The 21,572-nt window shown below is 38.9% G+C and overlaps 1 protein-coding gene across 3 annotated transcripts in view; it reads left to right on the top strand.

Moving 5' to 3' along the window:
- Positions 1-21,572, top strand: part of galnt1 (UDP-N-acetyl-alpha-D-galactosamine:polypeptide N-acetylgalactosaminyltransferase 1) — a 161,203-nt gene that overhangs the window by 122,845 nt on the left and 16,786 nt on the right. For all 3 annotated transcript variants that reach the window (XM_063043908.1, XM_063043907.1, XM_063043906.1), the window contains exons 6-8: positions 3,153-3,323; positions 6,956-7,073; positions 10,867-11,047. In XM_063043908.1, coding sequence (XP_062899978.1) covers positions 3,153-3,323; positions 6,956-7,073; positions 10,867-11,047 — 470 coding nt within the window. The remainder of the gene's footprint in view (positions 1-3,152; positions 3,324-6,955; positions 7,074-10,866; positions 11,048-21,572) is intronic.

Genomic DNA, 21,572 nt, shown 5'->3' with positions numbered 1-21,572 from the left:
TATTCTTCTGTTAGAGTACAATGCTGGCAAAAAAAAGCCGCATGATTGGATAGACTTGGGTAAACAACCTAGAGATGAGAATTCAAATACTTTTTAAAAAAAAATTCAAATACAAAAACTGGCAATTATATACTTTAAATTCATATTAATAATTTAGAATTAAAGAAAACTTGTCATTAGCAATGATGATGCAATGTTACCAGTTTGTTTTAAAAATTTATCTAGTTCACTCATGTCTGACAGGGAGAGGAAATCCGGAAATCCATATTAGCCTGATTGATTACCTTTACAGAGCCCTCCAAAATAGTCAAGAAGGTCACTTAAGAATTCCAACAGATTTGTCAGGCAAGATTTTCCCTTGAGAAAACTTTGCTGACTACGGCCTATTTTATCATGTGCCTTCAAGTACCCCGAGACCTCATCCTTAACAGTCGACTGGAACATCTTCCTAACCACTGACGTCAGACTAGGGAGGGAGGGGAAGAGAGGAGGGAACGTCGACTCAGACCTTGAGAGGCCTGCGTCGGGCATTTTCATGCCTTACAAGGCGCAGATTGGAAGTCTCTGTGGGGCACCACTCCTCACGCAGACACTAGAGCAATGTGTGGTTAAGTGCCTTACTCAAGGACACAAACACGCTGCCACAGCTGAGGCTCGAACTAGCGACCTTCAGATCACTAGATGAACGCCTTAACCACTTGGCCACGTGCCCAACAGACTAACTGGCCTATCATTTCCTTTTTTTTTCCTGCCTCTCTCCCTTCTCGAAGAGTGGAGTAACACTTGCAATTTTCCTATCTTCCAGAACCATCCAGAATCTAGTGATTTTTGAAAGGTTACTAATGTCTCCACCATCTCTTCAGCTATCTCTTTCAGAACTCTGGGGTGTAAACTATCTGGTCCAGATAATTTCTATCAACCTTCAGACCTTTCAGTTTCCCAAGAACCTTCTCTCTAGTTATGGTAACTTCATGCACTTCATGCATGAGGAGGACAAAGGGCTTAATTAGGAAGGGGAAAAAAGATTATGAGAGAAAACTGGCAGAGAACATAAAAACGGACTGTAAAAGCTTTTATAGATATGTAAAAAGGAAAAGACTGATAAAGACAAATGTAGGTCCCCTGCAAACAGAAACAGGTGAATTGATTATGGGGAGCAAGGACATGGCAGACCAATTGAATAATTACTTTGGTTCTGTCTTCACTAAGGAGGACATAAATAATCTTCCAGAAATAGTAAGGGACAGAGGGTCCAGTGAGATGGAGGAACTGAGCGAAATACATGTTAGTAGGGAAGTGGTGTTAGGTAAATTGAAGGGATTGAAGGCAGATAAATCCCCAGGGCCAGATGGTCTGCATCCCAGAGTGCTTAAGGAAGTGGCCCAAGAAATAGTGGATGCATTAGTGATAATTTTTCAAAACTCGTTAGATTCTGGACTAGTTCCTGAGGATTGGAGGGTGGCTAATGTAACCCCACTTTTTAAAAAAGGAGGGAGAGAGAAACCGGGGAATTATAGGCCGGTTAGCCTAACGTCGGTGGTGGGGAAACTGCTGGAGTCAGTTATCAAGGATGTGATAACAGCACATTTGGAAAGCGGTGAAATGATCGGACAAAGTCAGCATGGATTTGTGAAAGGAAAATCATGTCTGACGAATCTCATAGAATTTTTTGAGGATGTAACTAGTAGAGTGGAAAGGGGAGAACCAGTGGATGTGGTATATTTGGATTTTCAAAAGGCTTTTGACAAGGTCCCACACAGGAGATTAGTGTGCAAACTTAAAGCACATGGTATTGGGGGTAAGGTATTGGTGTGGGTGGAGAATTGGTTAGCAGACAGGAAGCAAAGAGTGGGAATAAACGGGACCTTTTCAGAATGGCAGGCGGTGACTAGTGGGGTACCGCAAGGCTCAGTGCTGGGACCCCAGTTGTTTACAATATATATTAATGACTTGGATGAGGGAATTAAATGCAGCATCTCCAAGTTTGCGGATGACACGAAGCTGGGTGGCAGTGTTAGCAGTGAGGAGGATGCTAAGAGGATGCAGGGTGACTTGGATAGGTTGGGTGAGTGGGCAAACTCATGGCAGATGCAATTTAATGTGGATAAATGTGAAGTTATCCACTTTGGTGGCAAAAATAGGAAAACAGATTATTATCTGAATGGTGGCCGATTAGGAAAAGGGGAGGTGCAACGAGACCTGGGTGTCATTATACACCAGTCATTGAAAGTGGGCATGCAGGTACAGCAGGCGGTGAAAAAGGCGAACGGTATGCTGGCATTTATAGCGAGAGGATTCGAGTACAGGAGCAGGGAGGTACTACTGCAGTTGTACAAGGCCTTGGTGAGACCACACCTGGAGTATTGTGTGCAGTTTTGGTCCCCTAATCTGAGGAAAGACATCCTTGCCATAGAGGGAGTACAAAGAAGGTTCACCAGATTGATTCCTGGGATGGCAGGTCTTTCATATGAAGAAAGACTGGATGAACTGGGCTTGTACTCGTTGGAATTTAGAAGATTGAGGGGGGATCTGATTGAAACGTATAAGATCCTAAAGGGATTGGACAGGCTAGATGCGGGAAGATTGTTCCCGATGTTGGGGAGGTCTAGAACGAGGGGTCACAGTTTGAGGATAGAGGGGAAGCCTTTTAGGACCGAGGTTAGGAAAAACTTCTTCACACAGAGAGTGGTGAATCTGTGGAATTCTCTGCCACAGCAAACTGTTGAGGCCAGTTCATTAGCTATGTTTAAAAGGAAGTTAGATATGGCCCTTGTGGCTACAGGGGTCACGGGGTATGGAGGGAAGGCTGGGTTCTGAGTTGGATGATCAGCCATGATCATAATAAATGGCGGTGCAGGCTCGAAGGGCCGAATGGCCTACTCCTGCACCTATTTTCTATGTTTCTATGTTTCTATGTCCTCTATTGACTGGAATTTCCAGTATATTGCCTGTGTCTTCCACAGTGAAGACTGATGTCAGGACTATCAAAGGACTATGAAAAATAAATGTGCTAGGTTTTCTAAAATTAACTCCTTCTACCTTAGGCCACAAACTTATCAATCAACCCTCGTATCTCATCATTGCCACATCATTTCAATGGAGTTGTAGTTATTATCATACATGCTTGCTTAAAATGACTTTTGTTCCACCAGGAGTACTGTGGTATGCCCAATAATTGATGTGATTAGTGATGACACATTTGAGTATATGGCAGGATCAGATATGACTTATGGTGGATTTAATTGGAAACTGAACTTCCGTTGGTATCCTGTACCTCAGCGAGAGATGGATCGAAGGAAAGGAGACCGAACGATACCAGTAAGGTAAGTGCAAGTGATTTTTTTTTTCCCAGTACATGGGCATAGAAAATAAGGAGAAATGTAGCAATAAAATATTATTGTAGTGCTGCTTTGTGTTGTGGTTTCATAATTCTGTGAGACATGATCTTAGTCTAAATTGTTCCTTTATTTATATAAGAAGGGTGCTGGGGAAAAAAAAAATAAAACCAGTTTATGTAAAACAAGATGTTTCATGCTTACTAGAAAACTAATAAATAAGCTGTTTACCATTTCCACTAAATGACTATTGAGTAATCCTGTGCATTAATCGAGGCTTTTTTTGTATAATCATCCAATTGATTACAAGTATATACAACAGCCAAGGTTTAAAATCTATAATTTTCTCTTGAAACTCTATTTTCTCATCAAATAGGAAGTACGCTTGAGTATGATATTATATTGGACTGTTGTAACTTACCTGATTAGAATTTTATATTACATTAAGGGCATTATTTAATCTGTGATAAAATTCTCCATTTTATGCGTAGTTTGACACCAAGTTATTCAAATTGCTAATATTACTGTATTACTTAATGTCAGTGCAATAAGGGTTGCTCCTTTTCACTTCAAATTCTGAATTTAAAATGCTTCCGAATGTTCTTTTGTAAAGGTCATAGTTAAAAGATGTTAATAAACAAGGTAACATTTAAAAATAACCTGCAAATTTTGAAGTTTATTTTGAAACAGGCAGATTTTTGATGCTCCTCTTCTACTTGAATATTTTTTGCCTAGATACAGTTCTTGGGGCAACTTGAAGTGCCATTAAGTTTCTTTGCCCAATTCTTTTTCTAAGGCCCTGACCACCAGTGAAAGCCCCCCGAGTCACCATAGCCAGGTCTTGTGCATGACAATCTTGCACAGATTTTTTTTGAGGAGGAGGGCGTGCATGAGCATTACTGGGTGACAATGGGGTGCCTTGCTTGTTACACTCTAAAACAGGTGAGTAAAACGCATAAAATGCTTGAGGAACCCAGCAGGTCAGGCAGCATTTATGGAGACGAATAAACAGGAGATATTTCAGGCTGAGAATCTTTATCAGTACTGGAAGTAAAAAGAGAAGGGTAGGATTTTTCAGTGGCCAAACATTTTAATTTCACTCCCCATTCACATTCTGAAATGTTGGTCCATGACCACCTCTACTGCCATGATGAGTCCACTCTTAGGTTGAAGGAGCAACACCTCATATTCCATTAGGTAGCCTCCAACCTGATGGCATAAACTTCGATTTATCCAACTCCCAATCATTTCTTCCCCTATCCCCTTTTCTCATTTTCCATTCCCCACTCTCGTACCCTGTTACTCCTTTTTTCCCCAGAACCCCCGCCCCCTCCCCTTCTCTCTCCCTGTCTACCCCCTCCCTTTTCACCTATCACCTCCATCTTCTCACTTCACCTATCACATGTCAGCTTGTAGTTCTTTCTCTCCCCTCACCTTATTCTTGCTTCTTTCCCCTTTGTTACCAGTGCTGATGAAGGATCCCAGCCTGCAACATCAACTGTTTATTCCTTCCATAAATCCTGCCTCACCTGCTGAGTGTCCAGGCATGTTTTCAAGCATTTGCAGAATCTAAGATAATCCTCAGGTACATTTGTTAAGGTGTCAGTGCAGATGCAGAAACTTGCATTCTTTCATGTACATTTAGAGAAATCAACTAAAATATATAAGTGGTTAGGTTGTTAAAGTGTAAGAAAACACCTTTAATAGAGTACAGTCGGCCCTCCTTATCCGCGAGGGATTGGTTCCGGGACCCCTCGTGGATACCAAAAATACGCGGATGCTCAAGTCCCTTATTCAACCTGTTTCAGTGCGGTGGACCTTAGGACCCAGTGGAACCCCAGACCTTATTTAACCTGTCTTAGTGCGGTGGAAATTAGGACCCGGCGGCGGAGCTCTGAATCTGCAGTGTTTCTGTTCACGAAAATAATCACGATCACGATTGAAAATGAAGTGGAAATAATAAAGCGATGGGAAAGAGGTGAAACGCCATCGGTCATTGGAAAAGCGTTAGGCTACAGTCGGTCAATGATCTGAACAATTTTAAAGGATGAAGTGAGAAAGGACCTGCCCAGATGAAAGCAACAATTATTACTAAGCAATGCAGTGGTTTAATTATTGGGTTTTGGGTTTTTGATCCTCCACATCAACCCGGCTTGGGAGCGGTCTGTCACTGGATCACACTCGGGAACTTCCGTTCCCAAGCCTGGCACTGAAACATACGTTTCTTAAGTGTTTTATATGCATAGAAAGGTAAAATATATACTAAGACAAACGTTTGACTAACTGACGCTAAATAATACCAGATGTACCTGTTCCGACTTACTTAGTAAGAGAACTTACGGGTTTTTTTCAATCCCAATCCACGATGACCTACGCACATCCTCCCGTATACTTTAAATCATCTCTAGATTACTTATAACACCTAATACAGTGTAAATGCCATGTAAAATAGTTGTTATACTGCATTGTTTAGGGAATAATGACAAGGAAAAGAAGTCTGTACATACCTGAACAACAAGTGCTGGAAGAGCACTTCCGGGTTTTCTAGATTTGCGGTTGGTTGAATTCGCGCATGTGGAACTCACAGATAAGGAGGGCCGACTGTAGTAATAGAAGCTTTACTTTAGTAGTAAAATCCTTGAAGGGTTTATTAAAAAAAAATGAGATTATTTGAGGTAAGAAAAATATTAATAAACAAATGAGAGCAGTTAAAGGTGACAATGTACATATAATGAAGATAGGAGACAGATGAACAAAGTGGCTAAAAATTTTCCAAGTGTACTAGCAGAGGTTCCCATTGTTCACAGTCTATGAAACTGGAAAGAACTTTAGAACTTTTGCATATGCATTAACTTGACAACAGTCAGTGATTGACACATCCCCACAGGTTGTGCTATTTGTGACATTCACTACAGTAATCAAACTGAAATTGCTATACACATAGGAAATTAGGCTATTTATAACCTACTCTCACTTAAACTGAAATCTTGTTCTTGGTTCTATGAGGTGTGAATTTTTAATGGCATATATACCAATCCTGCAAATTAGCAAGCTATCTTTTACTAAAGGCTCATTTTGCACATGTAATTCCCTTGCATGGATATTTTGAAAATAATCTGATTTACACTTCTTTTGTATCAGCTTATAATTTAATAGTGTGTATATTCCAAATGATCACTCTTCATATGTTTAGTTATTTAGCTATTCAGCCTTTTTGATGGCATCATATTCTCAGATTTCTGAAAGAAAGGTCTCACCACAAAGTTTAGATTTTTGTAGGAAGCCTTTATTAGGAATTTCAAAAACCACTCTTGCTTCACTTCTGAATGCAATTTCTGGTCTACTGCATGTGACCTAGAAAGTCCAGTAAGACTTCAATTGATTGGACATTTTGTACCACAGTAGAAGTACAGATCATTAAAATTGATACATATTGGGAAGATGATGTTGTTCAGAAGACACTTTTTTTGGCAGGAAAACAAAGATGATTGTGCTTGCTTTAACAAGCCTGAGATTTTTATGCATCTAAACATGCAGATGAATATTATATTGTTGTCAACTATTAAAAAAGACAACTTTGGTAATCTTGGCTATAATCTTTCAATCTTCTTTGTTTATAGAACACCCACTATGGCAGGAGGACTTTTTTCAATAGACAGAGATTACTTTGAGTTAATAGGAACATATGATGCAGGCATGGATATATGGGGAGGAGAAAACCTGGAGATATCTTTCAGAGTAAGTACTTAATTATTGATTTTATTTGTTTTGACTGGAAGGCAAATGATTTAAATCTGCTCATCTAGTCCACACCAAACTTTTGACCTGCCTATTCCCCAGGGAATAGAAAACTAATCTATTCAACCTTTCCTTATAACTCAGGTCCTCAATTCCCTGCAATATCCTTGTAAATTTTCTCTGCACTCTTCAATTTTACTTGCATCTTTCTTGTGGTTAGGTGACCAAAGCTGCACACAATACTCCAAATTAGGTTTCACCAACATCTTATAGAATGCCACAGTACATCCCAACTCCTGTATTCAAAATTCAAAGTAAATTTATTATCAGACTACATATATACCACCATATACAACCATGAGATTCGTTTTCTTGTAGGTAATCACAGTAAATACAAGAAACACAATAGAATTAATGAAAATTGCATCCAACAGGATGAACAGCAACCAATGTGCCATAAAGAAAGGGAACTAAAAAAAAGTAATAAATAAATAAGCACTAAGTAGTGAGAGCATGAGATGAAGGATCCTTTGAAGGTCATTACATATGTTCTGGGAATATTTCATTGATTCTGTGAGGGAAGTTATCCCCTCCAGTTCAAGAGCCTGATGGTTGAGGAGTAATAACTGTTCCTGACCCTGGTGGTGTGGGTCCTGAGGCTCCTGTACCACCTTCTGATGGCAGCAGTGGAAAGATAGAATGGCCTGAGCGGTGGGGATCCTCAATGACGGATGCTGCTTTCCTATGACAGTGCTCCGTGTAGATCTGTTCAATAGTGAGGAGGGCTTTATCCATGATGGACTGGGCCATTTCCACTACTTTTTTTTAGGCCTTTCCTTACAAAGGCATTGGTATTTCCTTACCAGGCCACGATGCAACCATGGTAGCGGTTAGTGCAATGCTATTACAGCTCAGGGCATTCTGGAGTTCGGAGTTCAATTCTGATGCCATCCTGTAAGGAGTCTGTACGTCCTCTCTGTGGAATGCATGAATTTTCTCTGGGTGCTCTGGTTTCCTTCCAAAGACAAACCGGGTAGGTTAATTGGTCATTATAAATTGTTCCATGATTAGGTCAAGGTTAATTTGGTTGTGGGGTTGCTATGATGGCATGGCTGGAATGGCCAGAAGGTTGCTGAATCACTAAATAAAATAAAATGCTCTCCATTGCACATCTATAGAAATTTCATCAAAATTTTAGATGACATGCTGAATTTTCGCAAACTTCTAAGCAAGTAGAGGCGGTGCCAGGTTTTTTCATTCTTGCCTGCTGGGTCCAGGACAGATCCTCTGAAGTGATGACACCAAGGAGTTTGAAATTGCTGATCCTCTCCACCTCTGATCCCCAAGTAAGGACTAGCTCATGGACCTCTGGTTTCCTCCTCCTGAAGTCAATAATCATCTCCTTGGTCTTGCTGATATTTAGTGAGAGGTTGTTACTGGGGCACCACTCAGCTAGATTTACAGTCTCCCTCCTATATGCAGATTTGTCACCATCTTTGCTTCAGCCAACAAGAGTGGTGTTGTTGGCAAACTTAATGCATTGGAGCTGTGCTTAGCATCGCAGTCTTAAATATAAAGCAAGACAAAGAAGGTCGCTAAACACATTGTGGTGCATCTGTGCTGAGTGAGATTGTGGAGGAAATGTTGCCAATCCAGACTGACTGAGATCTGCAAGTGAAGAAATTGAGGATCTAGTTGCCTATTTTTCCAGCTGATTCTGGTCCTGCTGCTAACTTTAATAGTCTTCTTCGCTGTCCATTACGCTCCCGATTTTGGTGTCATCTACAAATTTGCTGATCCAGTTTATCACATTATTATCCAAATTGTTGATTTAGATGACAAATAACAATGGATCAAGCATCGATCCCTGTGGCACACCACTAGTAACAGGCATCCAGTCAGAGAGGCAGCCATCTACTACCACTCTTTGGCTTCTTCCACAAAGCCAATATCTAATCTAATTTACTACCTTATCTTGAATGTGTGACTGAGCCTTCTTCACCAACCTCCCATGTGTAACCTTGTGAAAAGCCTTGCTGAATTCTATGTATACAATGTCCACTACCTTGCCTTCATCCACTTTCCTGGTAACTTCCTCAAAAAACTCCTCAGATTGGTTAGATATGACCTACCATGCACAAAGCCATGTCGACTATCCCTAATCAGTTCCTGTATCCAAATACTTATATATCTGGTCCCTTTGGATACCTTCCAATAACTTTCCTACAATTGATGTCAGGCTCACTGGCACCTCACCCATTGCTAGGGATGTTTTAAAAATCTCTGCTGACGCCCTTGTAATTTCTGCTCTAGGGTCCCACAGGTTCTGACGGAACACCTTGTCAGGCCTTGGGGATTTATCCACCCTAATTTGCCTCAACATCAAACTCCACCTTCTCTGTAATCTGTATAGGATCCATGACCTTGCTGTTGTTTTCCCTCACTTCCACAGACTGTGTCTGTCTCCTGAGTATATACAGATGCAAAAATAATCCATTTAAGATCTCCCCTATCCCTTTTGGCTCCATGTATAGATTACCATTCTGATCTCCCAGAGGGCAAATTTTGTCCCTTGCTATCCTTTTGCTCTTAACATATCTGTAGAAGCCCTTGGGATTTTCCTTCACTTTGTCTGCTAAAGAAATCTTGTGCTTTCTTTTAGCCTTCCTGATTTCTTTCTCAAGTGCTCTCTTGCATTTCTTGTACTCCCCAAGTACCTCATTTCTTCCTTCCTGCCCGTGCCTGTTATAGAACCATAGAACGCTACAGCACAGAAAACAGGCCATTCGGCCCTTCTAGTCTGTGCCAAAACTTTATTGTGCTAGTCCCATTGACCTGCACCCAGTCCATAACCCTCCAGACCTCTCCCATCCATGTATCTATCCAATGTATTCTTAAAACTTGAGTGAACCCGCATTTACCATGTCAGATGGCAGCTCTCGTTCCGCATTCCCACCACTGTCTGAGTGAAGAAGTTCCCCCTAAACTTATCCCCTTTCACCCTAAAGCTATGTCCTCTCGTATTTATCTCTCCTAATCTAAGTGGAAAGAGCCTACTCGCATTTACTCTCTCTATACCCCTCATAATTTTGTAAACCTCTATCAAATCCCTCCTCATTCTTCTACACTCCAAGGAATAAAGCCCTAACTTGTTCAATCTTTTCCTGTAACTCAACTCCTGAAGACCTGGCAACGTCCTAGTAAATCTTCTCTGCACTCTTTCAGTCTTACTGATATGCTTCCTATAGTTAGGTGACCAGAACTGCACACAATACTCCAAATTTGGCCTCACCAATGTCTTAATACAACCTCACCATAACATGCACCACCTTCTTAACGAAGCTTCAGGGTGTTGTGAGGGCAGAGTTCCATGTTGGAATTTAGATCATTTGCATTAAGATATAGTCAGTTAATTGCACACTTTGCATTTTTAACTTGCTTTGGAGATGTAAAATACATTCTCTTAACTCTTTAGCTTTTCTGAGAACAGTGCATGAATTGCATTACTTTAACTGAAACCTCTTAAATACTCAACGAATACTCAAGCAATGTTTATTTGGGTTACTAACATGTACAATTGTCTCAGTTTACAACAATTTTGTGTCACAACTTTGTGTTGGTTGCATTATGTTGCCAGTGCATTAACTAAATATGTGATATAACAATATGTACATTTTAAAACCATGTGCAGCTTTACTTTAAAGCAATAAATAAAGTTTGTACTTGTTTCAAAAACACCAAAATGTCATAAGGTTGTGAAATGTGCTTTGTAAATGCATATTGTTTTGTTTAGATCTGGCAGTGTGGTGGTACTTTGGAAATAGTTACGTGTTCACATGTAGGCCATGTATTTCGCAAAGCTACTCCTTATACATTTCCTGGAGGCACAGGACAGATTATAAACAAGAATAATAGAAGGCTTGCAGAGGTCTGGATGGATGACTTCAAGAATTTCTTCTATATTATTTCTCCTGGTAAGTACCATTGACTAATTGTACAGGAAATATCCCTTACCCTCCAAAAACAATTGCATTTCAAATCATTTTTCAGTTGAGGGTACTTCATTGAGCTCACATCACATAAGAGCATAACTTCAGATATTTGCTTGTTGATCCAACGCAGTAAAGAGCATATTTCCCAGTTGTTTGGTTTCAATATTTCTGCTAGTTTGTAGGAACTTCCAATGAACTTCAGTGATAAAAATCAGGCAGTCTTAACAGTTACTCTTGGTTCAATGAGTGGTAACACAATAAAATTTTATGACACTTTGCAAAGTGAAGTAACACTTTAAACAACAAAATTTAGTGAGAACATTCTGGTACGTTATTGGACTATTTTATTTCATGTCATAGAATGGAAGATAATACTTATTGTGTTCATTTGAGTTACCAGTTCAAGGCACTCTACTTGGGAGAGACAGGCGTGCAGGACCACGGAAGATTGCATTGATCTTTAGCATCAAAGCATTCAAATGGATATCTGAAAATGATTTATTAAACAAACAAAAATTATTTTAAAAATAAAAGTTGCTAATTTCTGTTTACAAGTACACCTGGGATAATCCTAGAGGGAAAAGATGTGTGGATCACATTCATATCTACTCCTATTTTCCCTTTTGAAGTAAGATGTCACTTGCCATTCAGGAGACGCTGTTGCCTCAAGTTGGAAATCATCACCTCATCAGAACTAAAGAAAATGGGAGTCCATAACCTGGTCCTTTTGGTTCCTGAGAGAGCCACCAATTTCAGGATTCTTGGATCAGTGCAGAGTCTGGCTGCGCTCCACCACTGATTTTCCTGTTGTTCCAACATTGGTCTCCATTTGACTCGCAGCAGAACACACACTTGCTGAATTCACCATCTGGGGAATTTTTCTGATAAATATGTACCAGGCTTGCAAATGAATTTGGATAGTAAGGAATAGTGGTGAGAAAGAAAGGATAAATATAAGCAAAAATACAATTTTCTTTGATACAGGTTTCCCCCGCCATCCAAAGGTAGAGCGTTCCTATGAAATGGTTCGTAAGCCGAAATGTCGTAAAGCGAAGAAGCGATTACCATTTATTTATATGGGAAAATTTTGTGAGCGTTCACAGACCCAAAAATAACCTACCAAATCATGTCAAATAACACATAAAACCTAAAATAACAGTAACATATAGTAAAAGCAGGAATAATATGATAAATACACAGCCTATATAAAGTAGAAATACTTTTCCACAATCATTGCCAGCACTGTTCTCCGAAGCGAAAATCTCACGCAAGCGCTGTTGGCGAAAACACTCTCTCCAGTAACCTTTAAGCTATGAAGCTGCCAAATCATACCAAATAACACGTAAAAATACACAGCCTATATAAAGTAGAAATAATGTATGTACAGTGTAGTATCACTTACCAGAATTGGGAAAGTGCGGAGCGCACCGATGATGGTGTGTTAGACTTGTTAGAGTTTGGGTGGTGCAGTGGCCCCCACCGTCTAGGCCGCCGATTGATACATTGCCATGAAGCACGCAGGGGTCCAGCGGTAGCAGGAAGGCACACAGCACATCTTTAAGAAAAAAACCGAAATAAACATGCTAATTAATTACCTGCCGCCCGACACCGTAATTGTCGGCCCAGATCATTGCCGATTGCAACACCTCTGATCTGGGCTGACATTTACATGTTGGGCGGCACCTAATTAATTAGCATGTTTATTTCGGCTTTTTTTCTTAAAAGATGTACTGTGTGCCTCCCGGCTACTGCTGCGTTCTCCGCGAATTAGTTTCCGTCCGTGGCCTCGGGGTTGGGGTAGTGGGACACTGGGGTGTCATCTCATCGTCGTTTGTTTCCATTAGAGCAGGCAGCTCATCTTCTCCTATGACTGCCCGCCTCGATGTCGAAGGTTGAGGTTCATCGTCTGCTGTGGCTGATGTGGAAGGCTTGCTTGACTGCTGAACCTCGCACATTTTTCTATCATACAGTTCTTTGTAAGCACTCAAACCATCCTGCAAATATCCCCTAAACCTACGTACCCTTTCAAAATTAAAGTCGTACTTTATCATTGCAGCGAAAATCTCACACAGTTGCTTCACGTTCATTTCGCTACTGCATTCGATTTCGATTGTTATCCTTTCCTCTTCCAATTGCATCAGCTCTTCATCTATCGGTTCTTGGTCGTGGGATGCCAAAACCTCTTCAACATCATCTTCGTCAGCTTCCACAAGCCAAACTCACGTTGTCCTTACTTCGTTCACCACGATCAAAACGCTTAATTATGTCTAGTTTTACGCTAAGTGTAACGCCCTTACGAGCTCTTTCAGGCTTTTCCAATACCTCAGAACTCATCTTGCAAACGGCTGCTCACAGGCACGTGTTAAAGCAATGCCGTTCCGAATCCCGGGGAGAGCGGCTGCTCGGGGCACGTGCTGATTTTTTCCGTGAACGTGAAAACACCTTCTGTTAGCGAAAACAAGGTACTAATGTAGGTCTTTCGTAACAGTGAGGTTTCGTAAAGCGAACGTTCAAAAAGCAGGGGACACCTGTATTTTAAATTGTTTAAAAGTATTTTTATACTGTATATCTAGGGTGTAGGATGTTACGTTTTCGTAAATCCAAAACATAAAAAACTAATTGAAAGGAAAACAAGTGAACTGGAAGATAACTTGTATACATTGTTTTACTTTAAGCAAGTGCGCCATATGACGTGGCATGACAACATATTCCATTCGCATATTTTTACATATAACTCGTAATGAATTATTTCAACAAAGAATGCCTAACAACATATTTGCAGTATTACTCAAATATTAAATGCACAATACTCCACCCTGCTTAGCTATCAATTCCAACTCAATGTAGAATGCATCTCCACTATATACATAGTATACTATATATACAGTACACAATAGAGTACAATTGCTATGCAGACATTCACAACATTGTAATTTTAAATTGTCCCATTCAGGCCTAAAGTTTTAATTGCTCTGGAGGCTTTCTTTCTTTAGTGGGATAATTTGTTTCCTGACCAGGGAGATCACTCTGGCTGTGAAACAGGTTGTGGGGCCTCCTTTGTGGTTGTTGTAGGAGTTGGAAATGGTTCTGACAGCTCTGGCCACCTTTCTTTCTTTTCAAATCTTTTTATTATTACTATTATATTAAAAAATAACACAAGTACATCGAAGTAAACAACACTTACAATGTCTCAAGGAAAAAAAACATTATTTTAAGGATTGAAAATTTTTTGGTGATAATAAAAGAACCCTATTAAGCAGAAAAAGTTGGGGGGGGGGACCCATTAGGTGTACAACCCGGAGCCATGTGTCATACAAAAAGCTTCTAAAGATAAACATCAAACCGCCAGCAAGAAAAAAAAACACAAAAATTTACAATTAGATCTTGGAGGAAATCTATCAATTAATTCAAATAATAACGAGCAAATGAACCCCATCTTTTCTCAAGATCAAATAAAGGTTCAAAGGTTCGACTTCTAATTTTCTCCAAACTAAGACATAGCATCACTTGAGAGAACCATTGTGACAAAGTGGGAGTTGATGTATCCTTCCACTCCAACAAAATGGCCCTCCTAGCTATCAATGTAACAAATGCAATAACACGTTGGTCAGACACAGAGATACCACGGATATTTTGAGGTATTACTCGAAAGAGCACAGTTAATTTGTTAGGTTGTAAATTAATTTTAAGTGCATTAGAAATTGTCAAAAAAACTGACTTCCTGAACTGTTCCAGTATAGAACAAGACCAAAACGTGTGTCAGTGTAGCTGTCTCAGTTTTATATCTATCACAATAACTATCAACATTAGGAAATATTTTAGACAGTCTCTCCTTCGTCAGATGGTAACGAAGTACAATTTTAAATTGAATCAGTGAATGACTAGCACAGATCGAAGAAGAGTTAACCAGCTTCAGAATCCGCGTCCAGTCCTCCATCATAAAAGTCAAATTGAGTTCCTTTTCCCAATCTTGTTTAATCTTAAATAAAGGACGCTTATCCCAGTGTAATAATAGATTACAAATTCTTCCAATAGAGCCCTTCGTTGAAGGGTTCATACTCATAATAGTATCTAACAAGTCAGCCTCCAATATATAAGGAAAGTTACTTAAGTATTTTTGTAAGAAATGTCTAACTTGAAGGTATTGTAAAAAGTGTGAGAATGAAAGAGAATATTTATCAACTCATTGTTCAAAAGGCATCAATCTATCTTCTTTAAATAAATCCAAATTCACAATTTTTAACACTACGCAAGAAGTGGGGATCGATTATAATATAATCAAACCTCGAATATTTTTATAAACATGTGAAAAGAAAGAATAATCTTTGTTATTGGGGTGCAGATACCTCCATAATTCGATCAATCCAAAATCAATCAAATAGGAGTTAATAAGTGACGCGGAGCAATTTGGAAGTCGCTGATTGGTTGAGCTGTTGTCAATCAAGGATTTAAACAACAGATAAAATCCCCGCCCATTATCATCATATATTCATTTAAAGGAAATACCTTTTTAAAAAAAGGATCATCTAAGTTAGGACCGTACAGATTGACCAAAACAACTTTTCTGTTACAGATCACTCCTTTAACAATTAAAAATCTACCATTAGAATCTGACTCAATATCCTCTTGAATAAATATATTGGATTTAATAAAGATGGACACACCTTTAGTTTTACTCTGAGAAGTAGAGTGGAACTGCAAATCTCTCCACCATCCAAAAAATCTATTTTGATCTCCCGCCCTGATATGTGTCTCTTGAGCAAAAATTATATCAGGTTGGAATCGGTTAATAATTTTAAACCACGTACATTCCAACTTATTACATTAATCCATTTAAGTACCATACTATAATTTTATTCTACTTTATACATGCGCAGAGCACATACCAATATGGGATGATCAGAAATGGCGGTGATGAAGAATACAACCACATAGAAAACACGCTTGCTCCAGAACCACCCAATGGGGAAAAAACTCCTAACTCTATAACCCCACCCACCTTCCCAAAAGCCGGAAAAAAAAGGCAAGCAAGCTATGATAGAATACGAAGCCAGGGACCGCTCTGTCTGAACGAAAAAAAAATTTTTTAAGGATTTTCTTTCCCTCCCCCAGTTAATAAAAAAAACTGAGTGACCTTGTAAGAAAAACAATAAGGTCTCAACAAAGGAAAGTATTTACATTCCAGCATCTATTAAACAAGAAAGAACCAAAATAATGTTATCTCTTAAAAAGAAAAATCAGCACCATTTTTAAGTTTAACATTAAATCCCTAAACATTAAATTGGTTATAAGACACTATAATAAAGCAGAGAAAAAGTTAATAGCATATTTAACCCAGCTAAATTTTTAAAAATACTAAATAATACCATAAGTAATTAAACCCTCCCAAATATATATATGAAAAGAAGCCCCATTAGTGGGAAAAAACTACCAATTAGTTAATTAAGAAAGAAACAAAAAAAAAACAAACCAGATATTAGGTTAAAGAAACAAATTCCTTTATCTTCTTTTCGCAGTCGAATGTCCGAGTAACCATTTAAACAGTCATACTTGAACCATAAATCTTCTTTCCAAAAGAAAACCAATAATATGCAATAATGAATAAATCTCCTTATCTTCTTTTATTAGTTTCTCAATGGAATATCCAAGTAACCTTCATAAATCTTCTTTCTGAAATGCGAATAATATACAGATATCCAAACAACCTTTCAGATGGTTCATTCGGTAGCGGCGGCGGGTATAGTTTGAACAAACTCCAGTGCAGCTTTTGGATCAAAAAATGTACGAGGAGGAGAGTTAGGAGGAAAAACTTTAATTCTTGTTGGGTAATGCAAAGAAGGAAAAAGTTTGTTATCATATGCCTGTTTCATTACCAGAGCAAATCTTGATCTTTGTTCCATTACCTACCTCGGATAATCTTCATAAAAACGGAGCTCGGATTCCTTAAATCTAAAAACTCTGTTTTCTTGCCTGTCGCATTATTTGATCTTTAATTTTAAAATAATGAAAACAAACCAAAACAGATCTTGGTTTATTTGGATCTTTAAATTTCAAAGTAAAAGCTCTGTGTGCTCTTTCTCTAGCAGGCGGCTGTGATACTATGGTAGGAAATAAAGTATGAAAAAGCTTACTAAAGTAAGCAGTTAAATCTCCATCTTCAGCTCCTTCTTGCAGCCCAACAATTTGTATATTCCTTTGGTGAAACCTAGTTTCCAGGTCTATAATCTTATTTTGATATCTTTCCAAACGGGTGTAGCTTCAAACAATTTTTGCTTAGTTATCTTCAATTCCTCTTTGTGTGTAATAACTTGAGTTTCCAAGTCTTTAAGTTTTCCCAGAAATGACTTCATTTCATTACTATTCTTTTCTAATTGATCTTTAATTGACCCATTCTGATCTTTAATTGAATTCAGTGTCCAAACAATATCTTCAGCCTGTGTTGGCATTTCATCAGATCTTTCCTTTCCCATTACCTTTTATCAACTAGGTTCAGACAAGTTCTTCCCACTCCTCCCAGACATAGACATATTGTTCCCCCTCGAGAATCAGCAAATAAAAATTTTTAATTTGAAGTTTAAACTAGGGGGAGAGAGACAAAACTAAGAGCAGCACAAGATTGCTGCTACTCCATTTGCAGACAGGCGAGGTCTCCCCCTGGCCACTCTTCATCTGGATGTGTTGCCATCCCAAACAGTGCATGGCAAGGTTCACTGGATAATGTTATTCATGTGTGAATACAGTGTCAGACTTCAACAAATCCTTTATACTTTGGAAAGTCACCTCACACTGCTTTGTCCATTGCCATTTCTTCCCAATCTGTAGTAATGAGTTCAAGGGATCGAACACAGTAGCCAGGTTTGGCAGGAACCTGTTTCAGTAATTGACAAATCCTAAAAACTGTGACATGTCCTTTGGCCTTAGAGCATCCACCACTGCTTGAATTTTCTTAGCACACTTGTATAATCCTTGTGCATTGGTGGTATGATCACAGTAGGTGATGCTTGATTTAAAGAATTCACTCTTGTTCTGAGCCCATAAACTTCTAATCTTTTTTTACACTTCCTTGAGATTTTGGAGATGGTCCTCGTCATCCTAACCAATTACAATGATGTCATCCAGGTAACACTTAGAAGCCTGGACAGCCTTGTAGCACCTGGCCCATAGGTTTCTGCCAGTGCCTAGATGCAGATGCTACTCCAAAAATAAGCATACTATTGTGGATGTTTATGGAGAGAAACACTTCTATTTACATCTGTAGGTAGGCCTCAGCCAAGTCCAGTTAGCTGAAGTGCAAAGGTTTGCAAAGTTATCTGCTATCCTAGGCAGAGGGTAGTGATCTACTTTCAGTACTTGGTTAATGGTGACCTTAAAATCACCACAGATTCTGACAGACCAATTCTTCTTGACTATTGGGACCACTGGCATTACACATGAGCTCCACTCAAACTTGGAAAGAACCCTTTCAGCCTCCATGAGATCTTGCTTACTGGCTGCTTGGTATGTTTGAGTTTTCCAGTGTCATCAGTGAACACTGCTATGGCATCATCCAGTACGTTTCTTAATTTGCTTCCAGTTAGATCTCTAATCAATTTGTAATTGTCACAGCCAGTCACAACCCCACATTGCTGGCCCTCCTGCTTTTACTACATACAAGTCCAATGTGGCTTGTTGGTTGTTCTGTTTCACTGTTGCTAATGTCATTCCACAAGAATCGTCTTTTCTCCAGTATAGGTTTTTAGCTGGATATCTGCAGGCTTCAGTTTAATATCTTTGAACTGCTGTTCAAACTTATTTTGTGAAATGACTAAAGCAGCTGAGCAAGTGTCCTATTTTAATTAATTTGTCATTCATTGCTGATGTAAGCCATATTGCTTGCCTGTTCTTGGTTTTCACATAGTAAATCTTAAGGCTATCCAGTCTTGTGTCATTCCATCATTATCAGATTTTTTGTCAAAAACACGCAGATTAATGCTCTTTTTGAAACTGCAACTTGATTTTTTTTTTCTTTTCCCTGTGCAGTCCGTTTATTTTTGTCTGCCCAACATGCTTTTTGAATTTGTCCTACTCTGTGGTATATTCAACATTATTGATGTGGTGTATGTGAGGCCCTGTCACAATGGTAACACACTTTCTTTGTTTCTGTTTATTTCTGTTGGTTTCTGTTTAGACATTGCAAGTTTGTTCATGCTTGCTTTCATTTCTGACTGCAATGCAGTTGTATGTGTGTCTCTCTGTCTCGCTGTTTCCATTGAATACAGCATTTTTGAATGCTTTCTTGCAAGATTCCACAAACTAAATTATCTCTCAGTGGATCATTAAGCCCATCACTGAACTGTAAATGCTTAGACAATATCTTCAGTTCACCCACGTAAAGGGGGAAATAGACTCGTCTTCCTTTTGATCCCGCTTATGAAACCTAATACATTCTGCATGAAGCCTAAAGTTTCTGCATTACTTTCATGATATCAGCAAAGCTCATTTCGGTTGGTTTGGTTGGAGCAGTGAAAACTCTAAGCAAACTGTGTGCCTTTAAATCCAATGCACTCAGTAAAATTGGCACTCGCTTCTCATTGGCTATTCCATTTGTTTTAAAATACTGCTCAATCTGCTCAGTATACAGTATCCAGTTATTGTGTAATCAAACATGTCAATTGACATGACTGACACAGCATGTCAATCTTTATCTATGTAGCAAGATATTTCTGTTGTATTTTTATGATTACTGTATTATCAGCTGGTACTTATTGTTTATGAACTGGTAAATTCTTCTGTTTTCTGTCTATCTTCATCGTCTTTCCTTATGCGAAGAAAATGTGCTGCGCTTTTTTTTAACTCGACCATTTCTCACTGGTGCTTTTTTTTTACTTGAACAACTCACTGTTCAGCAGGTAGGTAGTTGTGTCAGGTTCGTTATAAAAATACCTTGTCATCATTGTTATGTTTTGTAATTTAGGATATTGTCTGTTGCTAACAAGTTAACATGCCAACAAGTGCATGCAGCTTACCTCTGACAGCAGTTTCTGGTCCTCTATCACTGACGAAGGAGATTTTTACCCCAATCTGTAACACTTGAACCCTATATTTTGGAAGGAATTAAAAGGCAGAATTGGCCTATTTGTGTTTTTTCTCTCAGTTGCCTTTGATGTAATAATAGTGGCATCTCTGACTACCACAGAGACCAAAACACAGCCTCTCTTCAAAATTTTCGGCTAGAGTTACTGATATATGAACTGTATAGTGTTGAGGGGGGAGAGCAAAAAACTGCTTGTGTATATCTTGTAGATGGTACATGGCACTGTTGTAGGAAGGGTGGGATTTAAAGCAAGATTACTGATTTAGTATCCTGGACGGGGGAAGTATGACTCTTATCTTGTCCTTTTGTCACTACAGTGTCAAAGTAGATTCGTAAGAATACCAAGGACACTGTCATTACAAAATGATTTGAAGTAGGACCTTGCCCAAGTTGTGAGGGCCAATTTTGCAAACTTTCTGCATGTGAGAGTTGGGTAATGAAGTCTTCTGGGAGTATGGTGCAGAGGATCTGCTGTCACCTTCCTGAATGCTTTTGACGGGCTTCAGCAGGACTGAGCCTAGTCTCTCCTCAGAGGCCTGTTAACAATTTTTTTAAAATATCTGACATTCAGTGTCAGTTAAAACTATTAAAACTGAAGTGAATTATTTAAAGATAATTGAAAGAGTTAATTCAAAATGCAAAATCAATAGGAAATAATTAAAAACATTAAAGTAGACTTTTTAAAGTTTCATTTTGCTTCAATACCCCAGAATGCTGAGGAATCCCATTGGGACTCCATGTGGAGTGATGGATCCAGTGTTGTCTTAGTCTATCTCTTTCCACTGTGTGAATGCAGGGGTCTGAGTTCAAATAGATAATTGCCAGTGATGGATCAGCTAGCAATACTTGACCCAGTAATTAGGCACAAAGGCACACAGAACAGAATGGGCTCTTTGGTCCAACTCGTCGATGCCAACCAGGATTCCCATCTAAATTAGTCTCATTTGCCTGTATTTGGCCCATATCCCTTTAAACCTTTTCCGTCCATGTGAAGTTTTATATTTTGTTAATGTACCTGCATTAACTACTTCCTCTGGCAGCTCATTCCATTTACTTCACCCCCCTTTTGAATTGAAAAAGTTGCCTCTTAGATTCCTGTTAAAGCTCTCCCTTCTCACTGTGCAAATCTCTAACACCTAAATGCTGTAAGATTTATTACCTTTTTATCATAAACAAATTGATTTGTGCATTATTCTGAATTTGTGCAGCCTAGTCTAATCTAGTTATTTCAAAAATAATAATCGCCAAAAGAAAACTTCAGTTGCTTGAAATCAGGAGCAATTAATCTTGCAGCTTATTGTCTACCTGCACTGCACTTACTCTATAACTCTAACACTTTATTCTGCATTCTGTTATTGTTTTACCTTGTACTATCTCAGTGCACTGTGTAAAGAATTGATTTGCATGAAGATTTTGTAAGACAAGCTTTTCACT

The sequence above is a fragment of the Mobula hypostoma genome, chromosome 3, assembly GCF_963921235.1.
Source record: "Mobula hypostoma chromosome 3, sMobHyp1.1, whole genome shotgun sequence".
In the NCBI taxonomy this organism is placed as follows: Eukaryota; Metazoa; Chordata; class Chondrichthyes; order Myliobatiformes; family Myliobatidae; genus Mobula; species Mobula hypostoma.
This window is presented reverse-complemented; position numbering and strand designations above follow the sequence as displayed.